This window comes from Oncorhynchus clarkii, chromosome 27, assembly GCF_045791955.1.
Source record: "Oncorhynchus clarkii lewisi isolate Uvic-CL-2024 chromosome 27, UVic_Ocla_1.0, whole genome shotgun sequence".
Lineage (NCBI taxonomy): Eukaryota > Metazoa > Chordata > Actinopteri > Salmoniformes > Salmonidae > Oncorhynchus > Oncorhynchus clarkii.
Window position 1 is genome coordinate 23,108,258 of NC_092173.1, and position 20,803 is coordinate 23,129,060.

At 40.4% G+C, this 20,803-nt stretch overlaps 1 protein-coding gene across 1 annotated transcript in view; it reads right to left on the reverse strand.

The window, feature by feature from the left end:
- Positions 1-4,389: 4,389 nt before the first annotated feature.
- The window catches only part of LOC139386014 (calmodulin regulator protein PCP4-like), a 46,727-nt gene continuing 30,313 nt past the window's right edge, over positions 4,390-20,803 (reverse strand). Inside the window, exons 2-3 of the mRNA XM_071131345.1 lie at positions 19,039-19,090; positions 4,390-4,987 (exon numbers count right to left, since the gene is read on the reverse strand). Of these exons, the coding sequence (XP_070987446.1) occupies positions 4,845-4,987; positions 19,039-19,090 (195 nt within the window). The 3' untranslated portion in view covers positions 4,390-4,844. The remainder of the gene's footprint in view (positions 4,988-19,038; positions 19,091-20,803) is intronic.

Here is a 20,803-nt window from a genome sequence, read left to right on the forward strand (position 1 = left end):
CCTAACATCGTCCAGTGACTTCTACCCCTTTCGGTGTACACACATCTGAGAGGACTGGATGTGGTCCTGTCTATGAGGATCAGTGAAGGTAAACTTAATTCGATTAGTAGCGCTGAAGTTCAAACAGAGTCCATATATGGAATTTTTCCCTTAGTATAACATGGAGCTATATCTTGAGCGATGAACCACGCAACACAATCAAAAACATATTTTCACAAATATAATTTTCTAGTGAATTCAATACATATAACTGAAACTATTATTATACTGTAGTAGCTGGAAATATAACATATAATAAATGAAATCTACAGTAGGCTATAGCTACAATCTGGCTCCTTTTTCTGTGCTGTCTAAACCTGTACAGTTTCTCAACAGAGGAAACGCCTAAGCACTAACCAGCAAATCAAGAGATGCTGGAAGTGCGTGGATCACTGCTGTCTGGACATTGTAACATAAGCTCTCAGTATAGAAGAATACGCTTGACAGGAACTCAGGAAGTCATCTCCACATTATTTGCTTTTATTTTCTTGAAATATATATAGAAGAAGTGGGTCGGTGCAGTGATGCGAGGCACAATCACTGAACTGTCAGTTCCCATGACAATATGGATGATTATTATTATGAGTAAACTTCTACTGTGAAATGAATTTGTGTATATGTCCAGTCTAGAATAGAATGAATGGTAGTGGACATATATTGTACCGTTGCTTTAAAATGGAAGTACAGTACAAGAGGAAATATGTTTGATACAGTACACTCATACATGAGTGATATTATCCTCTAGGGAGGATATATTGTATTTCACCGCCATGACAACCATAGACATATAATCTATGACAAGAACGTATGACAAGACAAGAACATGCTCTTGAAGGTTTTCTTTCAAAAAGAGTAGACATATCATCACTGTATTCAGATGGGCTCTCTCTCTGTTAAAATATTGGGTGTATCATGTGTGAAAGTATCCCGCTAACACATCATACAGTACATGTCTGTGTGTAACACCTCAAGTCCATTATACTCTACGCTTCTCAAAACAGGCGTTGTTTTTCCCTCAAAATTGTGGAACGAGATTAAGCTTCTTCATCTGAGAGATGCTGCTGATTTTAGGGCCAATCCAACTACAATGTCTGGATTGTGAAGCCTGTGTCAGCCTACCAGCCCCATGGTGCTTCAATCTATCTCCAATTTATAGGTGAGAGGAGGGTGCCAGCTTGGGTCTCTCCAGGGAGGAGTCTGAGGTCCAGTCCTCATCCCAGACCTGTCAGTCTCCACTCTCTCCCTACACCATCATCCCACCAGGGAGAAGAGGATTGCTGTTCCAGATACTTGTCTCAAAAGCCTTGTCCATATTTTGATTGTGCACACATTTCTGGACAGGGTTAGAGGATTAAAATACATTGTGATCTGATTGTGAACAGATGTTCCTGACCACCTCTGGAGGTAGTCAAGCAGCAGGTAGCCTCTAGGTTAGGGTGTTGGACCAGTAACCAAAAGGTCACTGGTTCGATTCCCTGAGCCGACAAGGTGAAGAATCTGTCGCTGTGCCCTTGAGCAAGGCAAAACCCAATTGCTCTAGGGGCGCTGGACAATGGTGACCTTGGCTGTGACCCAACTCCCTGCAGGTGTCTCGGGGAGTTGGGATATGCAAGAAACTAATTTTCATTACACACTTGTAGAAGTGTGTAACAGGACAAATATAAGTACCTCTAAATTACTATGAATTATCTTACAAGTCTAAACAGATCTGGACAGCAAAGCCATTTATATCATAATTATCCCACTTATGGCATCAATATGTCTCTTAAAATAAATGAACACATATTTGCATACAGTGGGCAGATCATTAAATCTGTGTGGATGGACAAGACACACATTTTAATACCGTGTGTAAACGCAAAGTGGGTAAATCAAAATGTGGACAAAGGACGCATGTTAGCACCAGGTATAAACAGGGCTAAAGTCAGAGGGGGAAAATATTACTGTCTGGGCTAAATTGGAACACACACACACGCATGCGCACGCACACACACACACCTAGAGGACACTTTTTTACCCACGTCTCAGGAGAAGTATTAAACTCAGCAAGTGGCACTGTGCTGTAGGGGGAGCTCGAGTGAATGATGTATTTTCTCATGCGAGGAATGACCTTCACAAGAGCTCTGAAGGCCATTGTTCCTGTTACTTTTTATTGAAAAACTGCATTGACAGTGACTTTACTCTTACAGTAAATCACTGACAAACTGACATTTCCACTGTTTCAATATCTGGAAAGCATCTTGATGAGGGAAATGTCATACTGTACACTTGCATTGTGTGTGACTAAAATCTAGGGCCTTCCCTCTTTGCTGCCAATATGGCCCTAGATGTCTTTACATATCAAGGAAATGGGCCAAATAGCAGTTCAATCCTCCGGTTTACTTGGCTATCGAGTCAGTCACTAGGAAGGCTCAATGAGGTGCAGTTCAAAAGTCCCTACTGGCCTTGATAAAGTGCAATTGAGCTGTTCCCAGAGGCCTGCTAATCCCTATAATTATGCTGTAGTCTAAGAGGCTCAGACACCTCACTGGCCACCTCAGGGCATTTCATTATCCCAGAGAAAAATATCTGGTACAAATGCTCTTAAAGGGGCAATGCCGTCAAAAACGTGATTTTCATGTGTTTTATATATATTTCCACACTATGAGGTTGGAATAATAAGGTCAAATTAGTGTAATAGCTGTTTGAAAAGACTGCCTCAAATTTCTGCTTGTTTTGCATGGGTGGGGTTTTGGACCACCTGGCGATATCTCCAGGCGGTATAAGTTTATCCACCTATAACAAAGAGAGTTTGCCCTCCTCTCTGCCAATAACAGCTAGGTTATTATTATATTTTTTGTAAATGTATTTTTTTTTTTTTTTACATATCCTTCCCATTAGGCTCGTCCAATTTGGCCCCCCACTCAGACCTCTCCCATATAGTCCTTGCAAAATTTTTATTTTTTAAATGGCTTTTTGTTTAGTTTATTTTTGACCATTTTAATTGAAAACAATTATAGTAAGGTACTTAATTGTTAGCCAGAAAAAAAGGTACTTTGAGATACTACCACCATATATTTAAATTCCAATTCAGCTGTTTTTATCTCAAATACCTTAGGGTTAGTACCTTACTATGAATTTTTTAAATGAAAATGGTCAAACAAAAACAAAATCTAAATAGCCACATAACATCAGAGATCCACTACCATATTTGACAGTAGGTATGGGGTTATTTTCTGATTATGAATCCTTATTTAGAAGCCAAACCCATCACTGGTGTGCGTGGCCAAAGAGCTCTGTTTTCATGTCATCTGACCATAGCACCGGTTCCAATCCAAGTGTCAATGCAGTTGAGCAAATTCCAGGCTTTTACATCGTTGGCCACGCCCAACGGTGGTGAGTTTGGCCTCGAAATAAGGATGCATAAGCAGAAAAGAACCCCATACAGTACCAATTTACAATATGGCGGGGGATCTTTGATGTTATGGGGCTATTTTGCTTCCACTAGTCCTGGGGCCTTTGTTAAGGTCAACGGCATCATGAACTTTACCCAGTACCAGGACATTTTTGCCAAAAAGCTGGTTGCCTCTGCTAGGAGGCTAAAACTTGGCTGCAAGTGGATCTTCTAGCAAGAAAATAATCCCAAGGACACAACAAAATCCACAAAGAAATGGTTAATTGGTCACAAAATCTAAATTCTGCATTGACCAGTCTCCGGATTTGAACCCCATTGAAAACCTGTGGTTTGAATTGAAGAGGGCAGTCCATAAATGCAGATGAAGGATATCAAGGACCTGAAAAGATTCTGTATGGAGAAATAGTCTAAGATCTCTCCCAATGTGTTCTCCAATCTCATCAAACATTTTAGAAAAAGGCTCAGTGCCGTTATCCTCTCAAGGTGAGGTATTGAAATCAGGGTTGTCAATCATTTTGACTCCTATCTTTTTAAGAATGATTTGTATTACTTGTCTCTTTCTCTGAGCAATTTTGTTAGTGTAAAATAATATAATTTCCCAATTTGTTTGAGCATACAATATACTGTAGCTCGGTACTTTGTTTTGCTCATCTTGATCAAGGGATCCAATAATTCTAGACCTGACTCAATGTATCTAACTTCTAAAACATTCAATAGCCAATAAAATATTAATCCTAAAAACTCCTAGTTATGAATGAAGCGATTTGTAAGTAAGGAGAGCTCTAACAACCACGAGTCAGCAGGAGGACAGAATCGAAGGAGAATTGTTCATGGGGATGGTGACACTGCTGAAGAGGGGAGGGAATACAACGTAGGAGAGTGGTGCTCCTCATCCTCCTTCTATATTTAGAGTTCCACAGGGTTATGACCAAGTCCCCACATATGCACTTGTCCACACAGAATGTTTATTTAAATTCAATGTACATTGTTACACAGTAGATCATAACCAGAGGGTGCCATGAGGATAAGAAAAATGCATTTATATTATGTGGTGAAATCATCTTCTATTCTACATAGAGAGAACCTGATAAATACAGAAGGGATGATGGAGGTAAAAAGCTGAAATACAAAATACATTCTCTAACACATTACAAGCTACACACCATGAATGGACAAAATGGAGGGACAGAAAACCATTCTTCAGAACTTTGCCATTTATTGATACAGCAATCAAATAATAGGTTACGTATGGAGTTTCACAGACATGTCAGTGATCGACAGGCTTCTGCCTTGCTTTCTCCCCTCACACCACCTCTTGAGTTCGTACGGTATGAATATGTATACATGCAAACGCCACCACACCAAGCTACCCCTGCCAGGTCTCCACAGCTACAGGGAAACCCTGTGGCCACTATGACTTGTCGTCAGTCTTCTTCTTAGTCTGGAACTTCCGGAACTGCGATTGAATGGCAACGGCCGCCTTCTCAGTCTCCGGGGCGTCCATGTCGATGTCAAAGTCCTCCGCTGGGACTTCCTGGGACTTCTTGGATGCATCTAGAGGAAGAGGAAATGAGGCTTGTGACTCACTGGTCTCCACAGAGTACTCCACTACTACTCTGGGTTCCTCCGACTGGGAGGCCCTCTGAATATACATTACAATACATTATACAGGATACACACAATCACACTTCTCTCATGATAAGATATGTATATTTTTAATCTGTATGTATTTTAATATGACCAAGTAAACTGTTGATCTAAAGTAGGGTTTCCCAAACTCGGTCCTGGGGCCCCCCCTGGGTGCACGTTTTTGGTTTTTGCCCTAGCACTACACAGCTGATTCAAATAACCAACTCATCATCAAGCTTTGATTATTTGAATCAGCTGTGTAGCGCTAGGGCAAAACGTGCACCCGGGGGGGGGCCCCAGAACCGAGTTTGGGAAACCCTGATCTAAAGCACAATAATGCATACCAAAAGAAAGGGTACGACAATTTTATTAATAGAACACAACATGAAGATTATAATTTCCCTGGTAGGTCTCAGGCCTTCATTAGGGATGGACATGCAATTCCAGGGGGTGAACAGGCAGTGGTTTCCATGCCTGAGGAGAAGGAACACATTGATCTTCTGCAGCTAATCCCCAGTTCGCTCTATAGACACACTCATCTCACACTCCTAACCAGTGGTGTGAGCCAATCATCTCGCAACAGGACATGTTCAAATAAATAAGTAGGGACTTTCTTTACCAAAGTATTGAACAGTTGACAAATTAAAAGTTAAAATGTTTATGCTATGTGTATCCTCTTTATGCTAAGTTCCAAAGCGAGCATTAGGAAATAGAATGAGCATTGAGAATATACCTTTGCAGTCTCTGTGAAAATGCTTAGATTATGTTTGGATAAAGAGGGAAAGATTTATAAATACAAGGTACTTGAACCAGAGAAGACTTTTACCAGATCTGTTGTTGATATAAACAATTATAATAGAAATGGGAAACCCCAATGATCATTATCCACTTCAAACTGTTTTAGAATACAGTTTCTCTATAAAGCAGAGATGGAGGAGGGCTATTCAATTCTTTGGATTATTGCATGGAACATTCTCTTATTGAATTGATCTGCTTCAGTATGATCCACACAAAGAGAAAGGGAGAAAGATAGAGAAAGATAAGCAAACTCATGTATCGATTCTGCAGCTAGCCTACCGGTCTCCCTGGGCTGTGTTCGAGTACCTAACTGCTATGTCAAGTTTAGCTGCAACCATTGGCGTTTCTACGTTTTGAAGACATTGGGGGCTTAGCCCAAAGCCAGTAAAAAAAAAACAACAGCCTTTCAACAGCCTAATGCATGAATTTGGTACACTTAGAGATAAACATTGAGAGATTAGGGGCTCTATTAATTCTGTATCGCTGAAGTTTTACAGATTGCACGCTAGAAATGTAAAGGTACATTTCCCGATTGAGCTGATATATGCAGTGTTTACTGTGAATACAGTCTCCACTAGGGAACATTGCCTTTAAATTTCAATCACGCTGTAAATACAACATTTCCGCGATTCGGATTGAATAGAGCCCTAGACCTAATACGTTTTTTTTGTGTCTAACTTTTATTTCATTTTTCAATGGCCGTTACACAGGTACAGGTATAATATTCAGACTAATATCAATAAATATATTCAGTTATCATATTTTTTGTTCATATTTTCCCATATATTTTTCTACAAATGTTATAATAATACAATATAAATATATTACATTCAGGTAACTTGCATCTACCCATCTGGCACAGCAGACACTGACAGTACTCAATTACAGTAGCTATTGTGGGTCTCTCTACTCTGGAAAAAAAGTGGACATTAGACTGGTGGAAATCTGTTCTTTGGTCTGATGAGTCCAAATAGTATTATTATCTAGTAGGCCACTTTGTAGGCTCACTCAACTGAGCTGCTAGCTAGCTAACTTTACACACTGTTTGGCTTTGTGAATTAAATTTAATCCGATAGCTAACTTCCTATTAGCTAGCTATCTTGATGTAATCATCTCAAAAACGTCTCCAAATGCATTTATAGATAGCAGCCATGGAAGAGGGTGTGGGTCACCTAAATAATCCTCTTCCCTACCAGTTGCCCCTGGCTGCTGCTGTTCTAAGTGCTCCACTGGCCTGCTGTTTTCATCTGTACGCCTATTTGTCTCATCTGAAAGGTAGCAAGGTAGAGGTGCAACATGTCATGAGTTAGTTTTAAAGTTAATGTATACTGACACGACCAGGGCAACTCAACTGTAAAGAAAAATGTAAGTGTCCATAACAGAGCCACACAACTCCAAACATGACAGACTAAGATTACATCATATTTGAGGAGACATAATGTCACGCCCTGATCTGTTTCACCTGTCCTTGTGCTTGTCTCCACCCCCTCCAGGTGTCACCCATCTTCCCCCATTGTCCCCTGTGTATTCATACCTGTGTTTTCTGTCTGTCTGTTGCCAGTTCGTCTTGTTTGTTCAAGCCTACCAATGTTTTGTCTCAGCTCCTGTTTTTCCCTAGTCTCTCTTCTTCTCATCCTGATGGTTTTTGACCTTTGCCTTTCCTGACCCTGTACCCGTCTGCCTGACCACTGCCTGTCTCTGACCCTGGGCCTGCCTGCCATCTTGTACCTTGGCCTCAGCTCTGGATTATCGACCCCTGCCTGCCTTGACCTGTCGTTTGCCTGCCCCTGTGGTTACAATAAACATTGTTACTTCACACAGTCTGCACTTGGGTCTTACCTTTATTCATGATACATAAGGCCAATTCCACCACTTTAACCAGTTACTAGGATGTTAGTATATAAGAATACAACATTTATTATAGAATTTACAGGCAATTCACTACGGAATCCTAGTCTCTCATGATTGAAGCCTGTGTATCTTTGGTGCTAACATTAACAAAGAATAACAGTCAAATACAGCCTTAGCAACTGTCCAAGCAACCATCCAACAACACTGTAGACCTGTAGACCTATTGAAACTAGGTATGAAAGTATGAAGTTCACTGCAAAAATATAGGTTATTTGGAAAGGGAGCAATTGCAGCTAGAACTGCAAATTCGACAGTTATGGTGGGGGTGGTTTTGCCGAATGGAATCATGGGAGTTTAAGCCTTGAACAACTATAAATATGATTCTATAGGTTTTTGAGCATCAATTTAAAATATTTACAGATGGTTAGACAAAGACCTCTTATACACTATATTAGACCCAGCCTTTGGAACTTTGGCATTCCTAGATATGGCTATTATATTGTGATCACTACATCCTATGGATTTGGATACTGCTTTAAAGCACATTTCTGCAGCATTAGTAAAGATGTGATCAATACGTGTTGATTTAATTCCTGTGCTGTTTGTAACTATCCTGGTAGGTTGACTGACATCCTGAACCAGGTTGTAGTCACTGGTTACAGTTTGAAGTTTTTTCTTGAGTGAGCAGCTTGATGAGAGCCAGTCAATATTTAAAATCACCCAGAAAATATACTTCTCTGTTGATATCACATATATTATCAAGCATTTCACACATATTATACAGATACTGACTGTTAGCACTTGGTGATCTATAGCAGCTTCCCACAAGAATGGGCTTTAGGTCAGGCAGATGAACCTGTAGCCATATTACTTGAACAGTATTTAATATTAGATCGTCTAAGCTTTACAGGAATGTGGTTCTTTATATAGGCCGCAACACGGCCCCCGTTGGCATTTCTGTCTTTTCGGTAAATGTTATAACCATGTATTGCTACCACTGTATCGTCAAAGGTATTATCTAAGTGAGTTTCACTTAGATTACGTAGCCTATATGGAATAACAGACATGAGCCAACCATGCTACCTGTAGAATGGATTAGGTTATAAAACCTCTATGATAATTCCATTCCATTTTGTCACTTCTACCTCCTCAACATTGCCCATTTTAAACAGGGTTAAATATCTAGTTGTAGTAAAGTTCAGCTTCAGTCCACAGGGCTGCACTGTGTCACTGTCAGATATATGCTTCAGTCAGTAAAAAGTTCTCTCATCTCTTTGGTCTCAGCTAGCTAGCCAACCAGTAGCTACTGAAGTGGCTAGCCAGCCAAGCCAGCTACATAAACTCTGCCCTACCCGGTATCGACAACGAGATGTATTCATAAGCTTTGTGCTGCAAAGGACAGAGAGGTGTTTCCAATCACAACGCCTTCATTTTCACTTTCAGGATTCAAAGCTGAGGGGCTAAATTTGATATCTTACTACAATGTAATTATTTAAACTATAAGTGTCTACGTTCAAAATGTTTATAAATAAAGAGTTGAGGTTCTTGCATGGTAGTTTTTTGGGGGATTCTTCATCAAGCTGGAAAAAAAAAATTGGTGGTCCCGAATGACAATGATGAATCATGTTCCCTGGGGTAGCTTTAGTCGTCTTTTCTCCATACAGGACAGATTATCTGTTATTAGTCTTGGCAGCACTTTCAGCAGCCATGTCCTTGCTCCTATGTGAATGTAATGCCTGGTGTCAGGGTGACACTCTGAATAGTCTTTAGAATACTTTTGCTGCAGGATTTTTTTTTTTTTACAGTGTATGTTTATGGCAGCTGGATGGTGGTTACAACTTATCAAAGACTATATGACATCATGCCACAGTGAATTGATTCACCCTGTGACAAAACGGAGCTGGATGGATTTTTGCTATAAAACAAATAGCATTTTCCAACGTCATAGGATCTGAAAAGGTCCATAAAAAAGAAAGGACAAAAACACGATTGTAGACTTCAGGGCAATGACCTCTGGTCCCATTATCTGGACGATATGTGATCAATGTACAGGCAATAAAATGCACATGTCATTATTACCTACTCATGTTACCTTCACAAAAGCCTCGCAACTAATACAATAGAATAACAATTTGACAGGTGTGTGTGTGGTCTTTCTACTCTCATACTCATAGGACCCTAACTTGGAAAGGAGAAGACAGCCTCATCAAAGCAAACCAGTTGGCCATCTCTCACTCCTCTTTAATGTGTGTGTGTGTGTGTGTGTGTGTGTGTGTGTGTGTGTGTGTGTGTGTGTGTGTGTGTGTGTGTGTGTGTGTGTGTGTGTGTGTGTGTGTGTGTGTGTGTGTGTGTGTGTGTGTGTGTGTGTGAGTCCCACATGGGGCTTTGCGTGGCTGTGTGTGTGAAGGTCAGGTAAATACCACTGACCCTAGCTCCACCTCTGCATCTCCCCAGCCACCTTTTTTTTTTACCAAAGCATGAGGTAGAATCAATAGGTTGGTGCCTCATTGACTGCTTGCCTTTTGTGGGTGTTTTTTTAACAGTGGCTACTTTTTGTTTTACTTCAGGGATGAGGTATACAAAATAAACATGTCATGGTAACAAGTAAAATTAACTTCAATATGTACTTGTACTACAAATATAGTATTATGTTCTGGGAGCAGATCATTTTTTTACATCCATTATTTTATTGTTATGTATTGGATCCTGCTGTGTGTAATAATGGGTTCATTTAGATATCAATTTGGACTTTCCTTAAATATTGGTGATATTTAACAGAACCAGGTGAATATATTCTGGGTATAATTGAGTGTAGTAGTGCTAATTATGAGAGCATAAGAAAATGGGTCATCAGGCCTCACATTGAGAGCTAGTCCATAGCTAAGTATAGTACACGATGACTTTGATCTCAAAGATGAGGGAGTTGGAGATTATGCTGTGCCTCATTTAAATAAAAATATTCATCTGCATAGTTCTCCATTTGGCGATACCTCACACATTATTATGAACTGTGATAAAAACTGTGAACTATAAACTCTGTGAACTACAGGATAGTATGTAATGTAATGTATTAATCCATATAAAAGGTTGAATGGAGTTGTTTCCTCACATCCGGTGGTGTAGAGGAGGATAAATGCAGTTTACCCACCTTTTGTGGAAAAAAAATGCACTGAAAGTATAAGGAGCTCTTTTATACATGATATAACCATGCCATCTCTCCATCAGCACCCCCAGCTGTTTCTATGAGAGGGACAGTCTCTGTGGTGAGTAGGACTTCATACAGCCAGGGAACATATGGCCTCAATGTATGACAGCTGGGATTCAATCAACCACTCTGTCCAAACTCATATTACAGATTAACCTTAAATGTTTTAGGTAGATATATGAATATTGTCATGTGAATACTGTGGTTATGTGAACGAGCAATTTATGTGATTGAGTGATCATTGTCAGAATCTCAGAATAGGCTTCTGCAATATGTCTCTCTCTCAGGGCATGTTGCTATCATTAGTGTAGATGTGGTGACTTCACATCTCCAAACCCCTGGCTGATGCTCCTGTTTGGGGGGCCCTAAAAGTGTGTCTTTCAGTTGGCTCTGTGTTGTCATGCACACACACTCATCATGACATGTTAAGGGACAGTTTCAGTGGCACTTGTAGTATGAACGGACATATACTCAAATCATGAACGTTTGGACTGGATCCATATTAGTTTTTGTAAGAGAGGGGGAATCTTTTTTTGGTTACCTTCTTTGTAAAAATTGATCTATGATTAATCTACTTTCTCCAGATACATGTTATATTTCCCTCTGTATCGAGAAAATCTAATTTAATGGGATCCTGCTGATAGTAATTCCATTCCATCTCTCTGTAGAGACGGTTATCATGCAAAGAGCCTTGGCTTTGACCACGATGCTTTTCAGAAATGCAGAGTACAGAATGAATAGGGTGTGCCAATGAATATGAATACATATCTCTGTCTGTTGTTGTTGTTGGTTTTGAAAGGCTTTCCTCTATTGGCTAGGTATGTAGAGTTGGGGAGAGAGTCAATAGCACTGTTGGACTCCCTCTTCTGCAGCCTAAGAGCTCTGTGTATGTATTGAGTGGGGCTCAGGATGCTGTGGAAGCATTTCCCCCTGCCTTCCAAGCATTCAATTAATTGTCAAGGTCAGACAACAAAGGCATTTCGGTATTTTGTGTTGTTGTGTGCATGTGCATATGTGCCTGCGTATGTGTGTGTGTTTTAATTAAGTGAACAAAGAGAGCAGGCCTGAATCGTGAAGCACAATAACATTGGTTGCCTGTATACTGTACCAACTCAAATCAAATAGAATTTTATTGGTCACATACACATGGTTAGCAGATGTTATTGCGAGTGTAGCGAAATGCTTGTGCTTCTAGTTCCGACAGTGCAGTAATATCTAACAAGTAATCTAACAATTTCCCAACAACTACCTAATACACACAAATCTAAAGGGGTGAATGAGAATATGTACATATAAATATATGGATGAGTGATGGCCGAGTGGCATAGGCAAGGTGCAATAAATGGTATAAAATACAGAATACTGGTACGGCAACTGCACCGCCCTCAACCGCAAGGCTCTCTAGAGGGTGGTGCTGTCTGCACAACGCATCACCGGGGGCAAACTACCTGCCCTTCATGACACCTACACCACCCGATGTCACAGGAAGTTCAGTATGGTCAGGGCGTGAGTTGGGTGGGTTGTCTATGTTCCTTTTTCTATGATTTGGGATTTCTGTGTTTGGCCTGGTATGGTTCTCAATCAGAGGCAGCTGTATATCGTTGTCCCTGATTGAGAACCATACTTAGGTAGGCTGGTTTCACTTTTGAGTTGTGGTTGATTATTTTCCGTGTTTGTGCCACACGGGACTGTTTCGTTTGTTTCGTTCTTTCACTGTGTTATTTTGTATTTTGTAGTGTTCAGTTTTATATATTAAAATGGACACTTACCACGCTGCAAATTGGTCCGATATCTCTTACTCCTCGTCAGAAGAAGACGAGCGTTACAGATACCTATTTAAGTGGCATTATTTAAAGTGGCATTGTTTAAAGTGATCCATTCATTAAAGTGGCCAGTGATTGGGTCTCAATGTAGGCAGCAGCGTCTCTGAGTTAGTGATTACTGTTTAGCAGTCTGAAGGCCTTGAGATAGAATATGTTTTTCAGTCTCTCGTTCCCAGCTTTTATGTACCTATACTGACCTCACCTTCTGGATGGTAGCGGTGTGGACAGGCAGTGGCTCGGGTGGTTGTTGTCCTTGATGATCTTTTTGGCCTTCCTGTGACATCGGGTGGTGTAGGTGTCATGAAGGGCAGGTAGTTTGCCCCCGGTGATGCGTTGTGCAGACTGCACCACCCTCTAGAGAGCCTTGCGGTTGAGGGCGGTGCAGTTGCCGTACCAGTCTGTGATACAGACGACAGGATGCTCTCGATTGTGCATCTGTAAAAGTTTGTTAGGGTTTTGGGTGACAAGCCGAATTTCTTCAGCCTCCTGAGATTGAAGAGGCACTATTGCGCCTTCTTCACCACACTGTCTGTGTGGGTGGACCATTTCAGTTTGCCTGTGATGTGTACGCCGAGGAACTTAAAACTTACTACCTTCTCCACTGCTGTCCCTTCGATGTGGATAGGGGGGGTGCTCCCTAGGGGGGATAGGGGGGTGCTCCCTATCAGAAGTTCACATACACTAAGTTGACTGTGCCTTTAAACAGCTTGGAAAATTCCAGAATATTAGGTCATGCTTTAGAAGCTTCTGATAGGCTTATTGCCTAATAGGCTAATCATTTGAGTCAATGGGAGGTGTACCTGTGGATGTATTTCAAGGCCTACCCTCAAACTCAGTGCCTCTTTGCTTGACATCATGGGAAAATGAAAATAAATCAGCCAAGACCTCCACAAGTCTGGTTCATCCTTGGGAGCAATTTCCAAATGCCTGAAGGTACCACGTTCATCTGTACAAACAATAGTACGCAAGTATAAACACCATGGGACCACGCAGCCATCATACCGCTCAGGAAGGAGACGCGTTCTCTCTCCTAGAGATGAAAGTACTTTGGTGCAAAAAGTGCAAATCAATCCCAGAACAACAGCAAAGGACCTTGTGAAGATGCTGGAGGAAACAGTTACAAAAGTATCTGTATCCACAGTAAAACGAGTCCTATAGCAACACAACCTGAAAGGCCAGGTTTCAAAACCGCCATAAAAAAGCCAGACTGCGGTTTGCAACTGCACATGGGGACAAATATCATACTTTTTGGAGAAATGTCCTCTGGTCTGATGAAACAAAAATAGAACTGTTTGGCCATAATGACCGTCGTTATGTTTGGAGGTAAAAGGGGGAAGCTTGCAAGTCGAAGAACACCATCCCAACCGTGAAGCACGGGGGTGGCAGCATCATGTTGTGGAGGTGCTTTGCTGCTGGAGGGACTGGTGCACTTCACAAAATAGATGGCATCATGAGGCAGGAAAATGATGTGCATATATTGAAGCAACATCTCAAGACATCAGTCAGGAAGTTAAAGCTTGATCGCAAATGGGTCTTCCAAATGGACAATGACCCCAAGCATACTCCCAAAGTTGTGGCAAAATGGCTTAAGGACAACAAAGTCAACGTATTGGAGTGGCCATAACAGAGCCCTGACCTCAATACCATAGGAATTTTGTGGACAGATCTGAAAGTGTGTGCGAGCAAGGAGGCCTACAAACCTGACTCAGTTACACCAGCTCTGTCAGGAGGAATGGGCCAAAATTCACCCAATTTACTGTGGGAAGCTAGTGGAAGGCTACCCGAAATGCTTGACCCAAGTTAAACAGTTTAAAGGCAATGCTACCAAATACTAATTGAGTGAATGTAAACGTCTGACCCACTGGAAATGTGATGAAAGAAATAAAAGCTGAAATAAATCACTACTATTATTTCACATTCTTAAAATAAAGTGGTGATCCTAACTGACCTAAGACTAGGAATTTTTACTAGGATTAAATATCAGGAATTGTGAAAAACTGAGTTTAAATGTATTTGGCTAAGGTGTATGTAAACTTCCGACTTCAACTGTATATCTCTCTGGTTCAAACAGACAGTCATCAGAGCTTTGGGTTCACAAGAATTCTAAGGGTAATTTATTTTCTAGAGTCAGGACTTTAAAGTTGAATAGTGTTGCAGATATCCTGTGTTTTGTTAAAGATAGACTAGGATGAGGAATTGTCACGTTCTGACCTTAGTTCCTTTTTTATGTCTTTGTGTTAGGTTGGTCAGGGCGTGAGTTGGGGTGGGTAGTCTATGTTCTTTTTTCTATGTTATATTTCTATGTGTTTGGCCTAGTATGGTTCTCAATCAGAGGCAGGTGTCGTTCGTTGTCTCTGATTGAGAATCATACTTAGGTAGCCTGTTTTCCCCATTTTGGTTGTGGGTGTTGGCTTTCTGTTTTTGTGTCTGCACCAGACAGAACTGTTTTGGTTGTTCTCTGTGTTTTGTTAATCAGTGTTCAGTTCCATTATTAAAAGTATGAACATGTACCACGCTGCAACTTGGTCCTCACCTTCTTCCACCTACGACAGCCTTGAGTTTGAGTTTTGAGTTTTGAGTTTTGTTTGTCACTGGCCTACACACAATACCTCAATGTCAAAGTGCAATTATGTTTTTCAAAATGTTTAATAATTCATTAAAAATGAAAAGCTGAAATGACTTAAGTCAATAAGCATTCAACTCCTTTGTTATGGCAAGCCTAAATAAGTTTGGGAGTAAAAATGTGCTTAACAAGTCACATAATAAATTGCATGGACACTGTGTGCAATAATAGTATTTAACATTATCTGTAAGGTACCTCAACTTTATGTCCTGTATACAGAGTGCTATGCTTGGGGCAAATCCAATACAACACATTACTGAGTACCACTCTCCATATTTTCAAGCATAGTGGTGGTTGCATCATGTTATGGGCATGCTTGTAATCATTAAGGTCTGGGGAGGTTTTCTGGATAAAAAAAAGGTAAGCAAAGGCATAATCCTAAAGAAAAGCCTGGTTCAGTCTGCTTACCACCACACACTAGGAGATGAATTCACCTTTCAGCAGGACAATAACCAAAAACACAAAGCCAAATCTACATTGGAGTTGCTTACCAAGAAGCCAATGCATGTTCCTGAGTGGCCGAGTTACAGTTTTGACTGAAATCTACTTGAAAATCTATGGCAAGACGTGAAAAGAACCAATTTGACAGAGGTTGAGACTTACCCAGAAAGACTCACAGCTGTAATTGCTGCCAAAGGTGCTTCTACAAAGTATTGACTCAGGGGTGTGAATACTTACAGTACCAGTCAAAAGTGTGGACACACTTACTCATTCAAATTTTGTAGTTTTTTAAATTACTATTTTTTATATTGTAGTGAAGACATTAAAACTATGAAATAACACATATGTAATCATGTAGTAACCAACAAAGTTTTAAGCAAAGCAATCTCTCAACCAGCTTCATGAGGTAGTTATTGCGAAAATTCTGTACAGCTTCCGTCGCATATTTACTGTGAACACTGAGGCTGTACCCGCTTTAAGTTACAGTGGCCAAATAGGCTACAGTAGCCATTTGATCATAACGTTGGCATACCAGATTGGCCTACCATAAAACATTATGTTGAATATGCATCCCATAACATTTAAACATGGGAATTAGCTGATATATAATTCAGCGTACAGTAGCAGTTAAAGTGTGGTATTCAATGTAGGCTTACATTCCATGAGACTTTTCAAAAAAACATGCAGTGCTTGACACTAACCTGTTTATCCACTTGTCCTTCAGACAAGGAGGTGACTGAAAATGTTGTTGTTGTTTAATGCAAGAAACCACTTTACAAAATAAAATGTATCATTATTCCCATACCATTAGCAGACAATTATGCTACCCTCTGCCTATTTGATATAACACTGTACCTTTAAGACAATAAAAAAGCTATTTACCTGACTCGCTTACGTCTAGAAATGCACATGTTTTGTGCTCTTGTAAGAAGCAACCACTCCCCTATTGCTGACTACAAATTATATATAACTGGGCAAATAAACTCACTGTACAAATGTACAAATGTTCACACGTCACTACAGGTAGCTATCGCTTTGATCTCAAAACAAGCGTACTCACAACCACTCAACTACTCCAAGTGAATGGCATAGATCCATATATGACAATGGTCTGTTTGCATATATGCCTACTACAGCTCTGATTGGTTATGGCTCACCGGTCTGTGTAGAGTACTGCTGCAGCGACCACCACAGAACATCAACATCGTTTATCGCGCTGTCCGTGTTGCTGAAGCTGCAATATAATTACAGCCATTTCTGACTGAAATGTTCTGTTACTGAATTCCTTAATTTGTTAAGGAAAATCATTCCCTATTCCCTCAACCCTTGCACTCTTTACGTGACACATATATGCAACGCATGCGCGTAACCAATAGGGCCTAACCTATAGAATATCATAATCACATCAATAAATTGTTTATGAAAAAACTCGGAACACCGCTATCACATATGACAGCAAAATGGATGCAGAGGACGTGAGAAATAAACTTGAAACAGATGAATATTTACTGGTTGCTCAGGAGGTAAAGAGGAAGTCAGATGTGTGGAATACATTTGACTAGTTGTGGAAAATACTGCAGATCAAGAAATAGAAGGTAAGGAGCAAGTGGTGCGTGCATATTATGCGTGCCAAACAGGTGCTGTTAGATTACAATATCATTTTTCTGACAATTTGGAGCAGTGTAAACAACACTAAATACATTATAAGCATACCAGCGAGTCTGTTGTAATGTTTTTTGGTTGTTGTGAAACCTTTATTACAACATAAACGAAAAACAGTCACATTCATTCGTGAACGCAGTTGGCGAAATTGGAACGGTTCATTTATTGTTTATGCTAATTATTCAAGGGTCGCTTTGCTTTAATTTTAAAACTATAATGCGTGATTGCATTCCAAATCACGAATGACTCATATGCTGTTTGATGACACGAACAAATTAATGATTGATTGATACAGTATGCTATATAATTACTGAAATATATGCCTAAGTAAGTTACGGTATTAAGACTAAACAGGGCCTACAACTTGATGGTGGTTATACAAGACTGCTATACTATTGCTACTATTGGTAACGACATGACTTATTATTATAATGATTGTAATAATAATAATAATAGTATTAATAACAATAAGAAGGAGATCAAGAAAAAGTAGGGTTATTATTATTATTACAATTATTTTTCTGACAATTTGGAAAAGTGTAAAGAATACAAAATAAATTATAAGTAATACCAGAGAGGCTGTTCTAAAAAAAAATTAAGTGTAAAGCCTTTATTATAGCAAAGATAAAAAATAGCCGAATTTGTGTAACTGTTTAACCGACATGTGGTTGCATGAGGCTTGGTACTCACAGAATCAGTAGGCTATTAAACAAACACTCAAAGAGGCAACAGAAGCAGGATCTGTCTTATTTCTGTAGATATATATGGATGGTGTATAAAGACAGGCACACTTAAAAGTTAGGCTGTTGATTATAGACCTAATTAAGTTGGGGTTTCCTCTCTCCTCACTTTTAGTCCACTCAGACAGGTGTGAATCAGACTTGTACACCATGATTCTAAAAAAATGTTTGCTACTGCTGGACTAAAGAAATCTCGGCTGACCAAAACAGCCTATCGACCAAACAATCGACCAGTCGACTAAATGGGGTCAGCCCTAAACACAACAAAATGTGGAACAAGTCAAGGGGTATGAATACTTTTTGAATAGAATCTTCTACATGTCAAGTCTGCTTTAACACTGGAGTTTAAACTCCCTCTGTGACGGTCTGTTCCTGTCTACTCCTGTTCCTGTCTACGTTCGTCCTTCATCCCTCATCACCGTCAACTGCATAACATCACCAAGAAGAGCGATAGGGGAAAGAAGTGGGCCTTTTAAAGCTCATTTAAGATGCCAGGGGCCAGTGTGTCAGTTATGGTCCACCACCCCCCCTCTCTCTCTCCCTCTCTCAGCATGTTGCTCTGGCTGTGGCCAGCTGCTCTCTCTTTTTTTGCAGAAGGGCACAAATATCCCTGTTTTAAAATGCTTACCATACTCTGCCTTCTTTTATTGCACATAACACAGAACAGCAGTGTTTCATAGGGCACTTAGTCCCTGTTGTTGACAAATTTGTAATAACAAAAAGCTAAATACATAACGGGTTAAAGGCACTACAAGGACATATAGGATGTCCTCAGTCCCATATTACAAGGCTTCGAAAGATTTCAAATTACTTAAAAATTATGATTTGTTTACCTTGTCCTCCAGATGTTTTGCTGTTTCCGCCCGCTGCACCAGATCCTTGTCGCTGTAAAAAACACAATGGACACAAAAAATATTAGGTTTAGGACTCAATCTGCATTAATAGTGTTTTTCAGAAGCGTTATTCAAGGCAAACCCCCTCTCGACTCCAGCAGAAAATGTGACATTCCCCATGATCCTCTGGGTTTTAGACGCAGGCCAAGCCTCGGAGGGTCTGACTCCAGGATCTTTTGTGCACACTTGTCAATAAGATTGTATCCTCTTGAGAGCTTTGACAACCAGAAGGGGCTGATGCCCTAATTTGGTGTACTAGCTAGCGTGCTCTAGTATAGCGAGTGGCCTGGCTCTTCCAGTGACTGTATGAATAAGGCAGAAGCGGCCTGCGGGAACTATGGGGATGGGGACAGTGACGGTTAGGGTTTCATAGCTACCGGTAGTTTTCCAAAGTTACTGGAATCTTCAGTAATTTTGGTAATTAACAGGAAATATATGGCAATCTACCATATTGGTTATTTATACTTAAATTACTTAATTTTCTGTGTCCATGTTGTCCATGACTTTCTAGTAGACAGACCAATAATGGCATTAAATATTATTCTAAAAAAAGAAATGATTACGATCTTGTCTTATTGCTGCAACTCCCCCAATGGGCTCGGTGAAGGTTGAGTCATGCGTCCCCCGAAACATTTCTCACCAAACCACGCTTCTTAACACCCGCAGCCAGCTGCACCAACGTGTCGGAGGAAACACCATTCAACCGATGACCGAAGTCAGCCTGCAGGCGCCCGGCCCGCCACAAGGAGTCCCTAGAGCGCGATGAGCCAAGTAAAGCCCCCCCAGCCAAACCCTCCCCTAACCCAGACAACGCTGGGCCAAATTGTGCACCACCCTATGGGACTACCGGGAACAGCCGGTTGTGAGACAGCCTGAACTCAAACCAGGGTCTGTAGTGACACCTCTAGCACTGAGATGCAGTGCCTTAGACCGCTGCGCCTTTCGGGAGGCCAGGCATTATTTTCAATTAACTCTGCAACTCTTCTAACTGTTGACTTTTCTTTACAACTGCCACTAGTTTGACACCAAAACACTGAAAACAAATACATACTGACATAGAAAAATACAGAAAAAATATTAAGGATATTTCATGCTGAAACCATCATATTAAACAACAATGGTATTCACTAAGTTTATGTTCTGTATTTAAGATATTTTTTCTGCTTTCTCATTCAATTGTTTTTGTTGAAAATCATCCTATTTAATTGTTTCATATATTTTACATGTGATAAGGCCACACAGAGGGCCAGAGATAATTACAGACATTGTAAAAATTGGAAGTACCCAAAAGGGCCAATAGGTGTCTTGTGATAGATTACATAAAATCCTTGAAAGACACCAACATTCTTGTAGTTTACTGGTAAACTTAGAAAGTTTCCAAGTAATATACCATCCTTTTGCAACTCTTGTGACAGGGGTGGAGAGAGGCCTGAGGAGGGAGATCTGATCTGGGGAGGCCCAGTCATTTACTAATGTTTGACATTGCCACAGAGCCACACCGGAGATCGTGAGGAGATGCAGTGGGGTTACTGAGCTACGGTAGTGGATATGGAAAAACAGCCTCATCGATACCACAGAGACTCTACCATCACAGTTCTCTGAAATACCATGGGTACACTATAATTAATGTCTTTCCATATCTGATGCAACATAACGGTATGAGTCACCTCATCTCGCCTACATTCTGATGGATGTTACTGATTTT